General features: G+C 38.5%; 1 protein-coding gene across 1 annotated transcript; it reads left to right on the top strand.

Annotated features, from left to right (window-relative positions):
- Positions 1-463: 463 nt before the first annotated feature.
- On the top strand, positions 464-2,400 carry LOC138054103 (KRAB-A domain-containing protein 2-like). The gene is made up of 2 exons (XM_068900603.1): positions 464-541; positions 1,816-2,400. The coding sequence occupies exons 1-2, from the start codon at positions 464-466 to the stop codon at positions 2,398-2,400; spliced, it is 663 nt and encodes a 220-aa protein (XP_068756704.1).
- Positions 2,401-6,299: the final 3,899 nt, after the last annotated feature.

The raw sequence follows: 6,299 nt of genomic DNA, 5'->3' as shown, positions 1-6,299 counted from the left end.
GCCTACAACCTGAATTTGAGATTATTTTGTCGTTCTTGCAAAAAATGTATGTAGAAGTTTGGTTAACATGTATTCATCCCTTCCTCTATGCACAGTTAGCGGGGCCGGTACCTTGCACCGGGTACCCGGTGAATTCGATCCTTGAAACTGTCCTGAAACTAGAGCGCCAAGACGGGTTGGAAGAGAACCTTGGAGATAGCGATGAGGTTCCTGACCACCCTCCCGCTAAACTGAAGTGTAAGTGCTCTCTAGCAGCAGATGTAATCAGCAAGGAGATCCACGATTACTATGGGGGTAGGCGCGTTGGTCCTGAAATCCTTTCATACGTGCAGTATCAGCTCATCATACCAGGAGATCACAAAGACGCTACAAACCCGTTTGGGTCTAGATGAGAAAGCTGTGAACACATCCGCTGCTGCGTGTTCCTGGTTGGACCGGCTTCTTCATTAAGATCGGCGACAACATGGTCGTCATTCAAAGCACGGCTCGATACCTTGACACTCTGGACTCGCCCGCAAATGACCTCAAGCCGGCTTATGAGGTATGTCACATGGCGTCTTTTTTGTAAGGGGAAAATGTTTATTTGATGCTTTTTCTGGGAAAATTATAATCTAATTAGCAGCCAAAATTTAACCGCTGATAACTCAGTTTATATTACACATATATATGTTGTTGTTTAATTTTGCTCTTGATTGATTTTTTTTTTGAAACCAGGTCATTTTTTTATAACAAGTTTGTTTTTTTTTTTCAAACCAGGCACATAATTTTAAACCAGCTAATTTATCAACCGTCTGAAAAGGGATTTTTATCTTTTGAGGTGTGGTTTAAAAATAGGGGCATGGCTTTTTGGGGAGTATGAAAACAAAACATCACTAGTAGATTGATCTTTTCCTTCCACCTTTCACCTATCCCTTCTTTCCCGATTATCCTCTCTCCAATTTTCATTCATGTGTACATTAACCATACCCCAAGTACTATCACTGCCACCCGCTCTGTACAAATCCTACATACAATTCTTCTTTAATAGTAAGTCTTACCTTTCCGCCAGAGTTCGAACCACTCCCCTTGATGTATCGTCCGATTACTATCCCAGAGCTTTGTCCACTGAGCCACTGAGAACTGGTTACAAATCACACCCATAAATGTTGATACGAATAATTGTTATTGCGTCCCACTCTTCCCTCGGATAACATTCGTAGTCATTTGCATAATCATAAGCGAGCAAATGCAAAAAATACCCTGTTAGATGTACTATACTTCATTGGGATTTTTGGATTGAAAAAGACCATAATAGGCCTTTTTCGGTATATTAAAATTCAGCTTGAAAGAGAGGTTCTGAGGACAAAGACAAAGCAAAGTGATGATATGCAAATATTTCTTACATCATTCCAACGTGTTTCTGTTATTTTTGTCCTCACTGCCTCACTATCAAGCTGAATATTTGATATTTCGACAATGGCTTATTTGTCCTGAAATACCAGGAGTCATGCCAGAATATTCATAAAAAAAGAACATTACAATCTCTTACGAACTATGGCTTCAAACTGTGACAATTCCACTCCAAATTCTGTAGACAAAATTGAATTTCTTTCTGCGCTGGAAAGCCTTAAAGAACAGCAAAAGACAAGTAAATCTGAGATAACTTTATTCGTAGACGACAATTTCTATGAGCAAGCAACGACATATCTCGTCTCTAAAGAAAAGAAGAATTCAGATGAAATCGAGAAGATCATGACAAAATAAGAGGTACAGACCATCAAGCGAAAAAAGTGGGCGGTGAATTCGAACAACCAAATCATTACTTGTGACTGCAAGGTGGTTCTTTCCAAGAGTCAGTTTCATGAAAATCTCTTGTTTGCACACAACAGAGTTTCACATAGAGGGCGACAAAAGACAGAACATTGGGTGAAACAGAACTTTGCTGAAGTCAGCCAAAGGGTTACTAACCTCTTTGTGAGCTTATGTCGACTGCATGCAGAACACAAGCCAATTACCAGTAGAATCAAAGAGGTAACCAATCCATTACAAGCACCGTCATTCTTGTCAATGCTGGAGATTGACTTGATGGACTTTCGGAATTTACCGTACACATGGCGAAATCCGCACAAGTGGGTGATTAATCTTATCGATCACCATACAAAGTTCGTCAATTCACATCCCCTGGATGCAAAATCAGGAGATGAAATTCTCGATGCTGTAAAGAATTACTGCTTTTCCTATGGATTCCCGAGAAAAATTCTTATAGACAATGGAAGTGAATTTTGCAATGCAAAACTCAAATTATTTTGCGAGGAAAATCAAATCAAGCTGTCTCATGGAGCGGCAAGAACTCCAACCACACAAGGTCTTGTGGAATCAGGATTGTGGAAAGAAGCAACAAAACATAGAAAGAAAATATGAGGTCAATAATTATGGGGTCAAAGAACATTGAAAGATGGTGTGAGTATACTACGAAAATCACTCTCCACAGGGCAATAAATACAACACCACACGGTACAGTTTTCGGAATAACGGCACACCGTGAGAACCACCAGAACACTGATGAAGACATTAAATGTCAAGGGGACGCCACTGAGCTGGCCTCTGGTAAAAACACTTTAGACAATGATCTGTGTGAAACTGTTGAAAGAGCAGCCAAACTCCAGAAGATACGTGAACGACAGAGTCAATACAATGAAGAAATGGTAAAACAAACCAGACAATCAAGGAAGGCACCTTACAAGATCGATAACATGGTTGCAATCAAAATAGACGGGGTAGACAATTTGAAAACGAGTCCTGTACACCCGAATAAATAATGGAGATTAGGAAAAACTATGCTAAAATAGTTACTCCACGAGGAAGCATTAAGGGGTTTATTTCATTTCAAGGTTATATGCTTGCACTTCGAGGAATGTGACACTCGATTATTGCAAACAAAATTCGTTCACAGCAGCTTGCAAGCAAGCCAACAATACTTGTCAGTAGCATTTGTTCAGTTTGCAAATAAATGAAGGAAGTAACAACACTTTGTTTTGACTGCATCTTTATTTCTTGTATTCAGAATAAATTTAAAACATAAAATGAATCTATACATTTGGTAACTTTAGTGGACGGTGTCTGTTACCCAAACCGCATTACTTAGTTAACCAGTCAAAAATCCACTTTCTATGCCTAAATACCAACCCATTTTATGCCCAACCCTAACCTTGAAAACAAACTTCATTTTGATGATGTCAACCCTAAACTCAAACTGACGCAGTCCTGAGGCCTAAATTCACTATCGTGACCATGATCCACACTTTCTGTTTGAAGCTAACCATTCAAAAGCACTTGTAAACCACATTGGTGAGAGGCGAGTGCCCTCACCACTGCGCCATCCCTGCACCCCAGTTCAATAATTGAACATGTACAAGGCATGGGAATGCAAGAAATGATCACCAGGGATCAGTTAAGTTAACGCCAATACAAATTCTCCCCTCATGTAACATGCGAAATGATCGAGAAGTATAAAGGGAATACACATGCTGATACTCAGTGGGAATAATATACATGAAAAAAAATACTCGATTCTGATTGGCTGAGAGTAGTGCAGTACAAGTGTAACACAGTGAAAAAAGTGTAATACACCAGTGCAAATTACAAATCGAAATTCTGGATTATGATTGCCTAATAAACAATAGGGTCTGGTCAGAACCCATCAAATCATTAGTTTTCAAATCAAGCGCGCGCCCTGGATGGCGCAATTTTTCCCTGATTGCGTGATATACGCGTGTATTTCTTCTGCTTAACCATCTCGAATTTTTTTCATGTATATTAATTAGTACTCACATGATTTTTCTCGTGAAATTTGGAATAAATATTAAGCACTTGTAAATTTTTTCAAAGACTACAAAATTGCACTCTACCTACGGGCTCGTGCAATTTTGGTCGTCCTTGAAAAATTTACTCGTGGTTATTTATTCCAAATTGCACTAATATCTCAAAAAGTACTGAAGTTATCAAGATGAAATTTTCACAGTGGAAGGAAGCCTTCCTTTATGCATTTTGTTTGGTCGCTCTTTCAGACTGAATGGCCAGATCTACTTAAGAGTTGCTCATTGCATAGCTGTAGGTATAGTTCCTCCACTTGAATCACTTTTACTTTTGGAGAAAGTAAGTTCATCGTGAACCTTGTTTTGAAGAGTGTTAAAATAGGCCTGGTTCATTTTATGGGTGAGGCTCCTTTCGAATTTAAGAAATTCATGTCAATTAGGTATCTTAAAGAATATTACATATCATGTTAAAAAAAAATATTCCGTACTGTTTGCAGACGTTTTTAAGACCTTTTTAAACATATGTGAGGCAGCGAAGCATGCTTTAATTAAGAAGGAAAACATTACCTGATTTCATGCTAAACGTTGTAAATAAGTGTACTGTCTCTTGCTCTATTTCTCTCAGCTTTACGGTATACAGTTCTTCATTGAAAATTTGTCTTCTTCTCCTTCCTCGGCTTCTCTCGAGGCTTGCTTCGCTTAAATTTCTCAAATTTCGTTGCCTCTTCTCTCGTGCGCTTTCCTGCTATTTTTTCCGTTGCTCGTCACTAATATGATTTCCCGCCAGAAAAACGCGGGTTGGGAAATACAACGCTGCCACGCAATTTCCCGCCAAAGAAAATTGTCCGAAAACTCCCGTTCCCAGAGGCATCCCTGCCTCCCCACCTCCACCCTGACAGTCTGTACAGACGGACGGATGGACGTGCTGACGTACGTGACGTCATAACCAAAATTTTTCGCATGGATGATTTCCAAAAAAAATTTTACTCCTGGTACTCCGCTGGCGCGCTTCACGCGCCTGAGCTCCGCTAATGTGTATTTATAATTTAAAAGAAATCCAACTTTGAAATCAAGTTCTTAAATGTCTCTATTATTTTCAGTGCGAATTTGGACTGGAAGAGCATTCTAAATCCGGCAGCAGTATAACGCCACGATTTAAGTCCATGGGTAGTTCAGTATTCACTTTTGGCAGCCTTAATATATACTTTCCTCTAAGGTAACTATTAGTTGATTGTTTATTTAGTAGCTCACCAATTTCTTTGGGGACTTTAGGTCCATGGAAAGCTTCGTAAACACCAATAGCCACCATTTTGGCAATTCTTTGATTAAGTAGAGACAGCTGATTTAGTCGTTTAAGTAACGTCTCGCACGTGGTTCATTTATCACGAGTCACAAAGCGAAGGGCGCGTTCAACGATTTTTTCCAGTCGTATTTTCCATCTGAACTGGCGGGTGGCACGCCTTATACAGTTCGATGTAACTTGTAAAGTAGGACGGTCTAACCATGCAGTTAATGATGTATTTTCCATCTGCTTCTGTAGATAAACGGGTTTGAACAACTTAGAATTCGAAGTACACTACTATAGGAACTTACCTTCAAACAGTGCTTAACACATTTTTAACTTCATTTTATTATGGTGGTGCATTGTTTGGAGAACTTAGAAGTATAGTACTAAAGGAACTTACGTTCAAATTAAAGAATGGTTTCGACATTTTTCACCACAGTTTATTATGGTTGGTGAAGAAAGGCAAAATAATTTCAACAATTTAAACGGAGATGTAATAATTGACAGAGGCCTGTTGTATACATTATATTATAATAGCTCCAAACTAAACAATGTAAATAATTAAAACTAATTTAGGATTTAAATATAATTATCTGTCATAATTAAGAATTTACTGTCATGCAGGTTAATTATTTCTTAAGTTGAGTAATAATTTGCTGCATTCTCTTATTTACCTTCCTTAAACGCCAATTCGTAGTTATCTTGGGCTTTGTCGAATTCGACAAAGAAAGAAACAGAAATTCAATGGAAAAGCAAATGGGGCGGTAAAATGCTTTTTTCACACGGCAGCACAAATTCCTGTGGAACTGCAATGCTAATTAAAAATAGCATAAACTGCACAATTATAAACACTATTTCAGATTGATTGATTGATTGATGATAAATTATACGTTTCTGTGAATGTTCATGCACCAAACAAGGACAAGGATTCAATCCAATTCTTCAAGAAACTGTACACGAAACGTGGTGATTTTGTTCAACAAAATTGGTGTTGAACAATTATAAAAGTATCAGCTCAATCGAGGGGACATGTCGCTGCAACATATCCATATAACATAGTCCTTTTTGCAGATACGGCGGCCATTTTGATTTCTATTGTTTCGAGAGATATTATTGGATGCTCAGGGGGCAAATTCGGGCATCCCATAATAGCTATTTGAAACAATAGAAATCAAAATGTTATAACACGTTGTGATTTTGTCCTCACTACATGTCCCCGC

Source organism: Montipora capricornis, chromosome 6, assembly GCF_036669925.1.
Source record: "Montipora capricornis isolate CH-2021 chromosome 6, ASM3666992v2, whole genome shotgun sequence".
NCBI lineage: Eukaryota > Metazoa > Cnidaria > Anthozoa > Scleractinia > Acroporidae > Montipora > Montipora capricornis.
The sequence above is the reverse complement of the archived record's forward strand: the minus strand, read 5'-3'. Positions and strand labels throughout refer to the sequence as shown.

What these genes read in the sequence shown, in the direction of transcription:
- LOC138054103 (XM_068900603.1), top strand. Translation starts at nt 464, where the DNA reads ATGGTCGTCATTCAAAGCACGGCTCGATACCTTGACACTCTGGACTCG. An exon ending in ACCTCAAGCCGGCTTATGAG is followed by an intron (nt 542 to 1,815) that starts GTATGTCACATG and finishes TGTGACTGCAAG; the next exon opens with GTGGTTCTTTCCAAGAGTCA.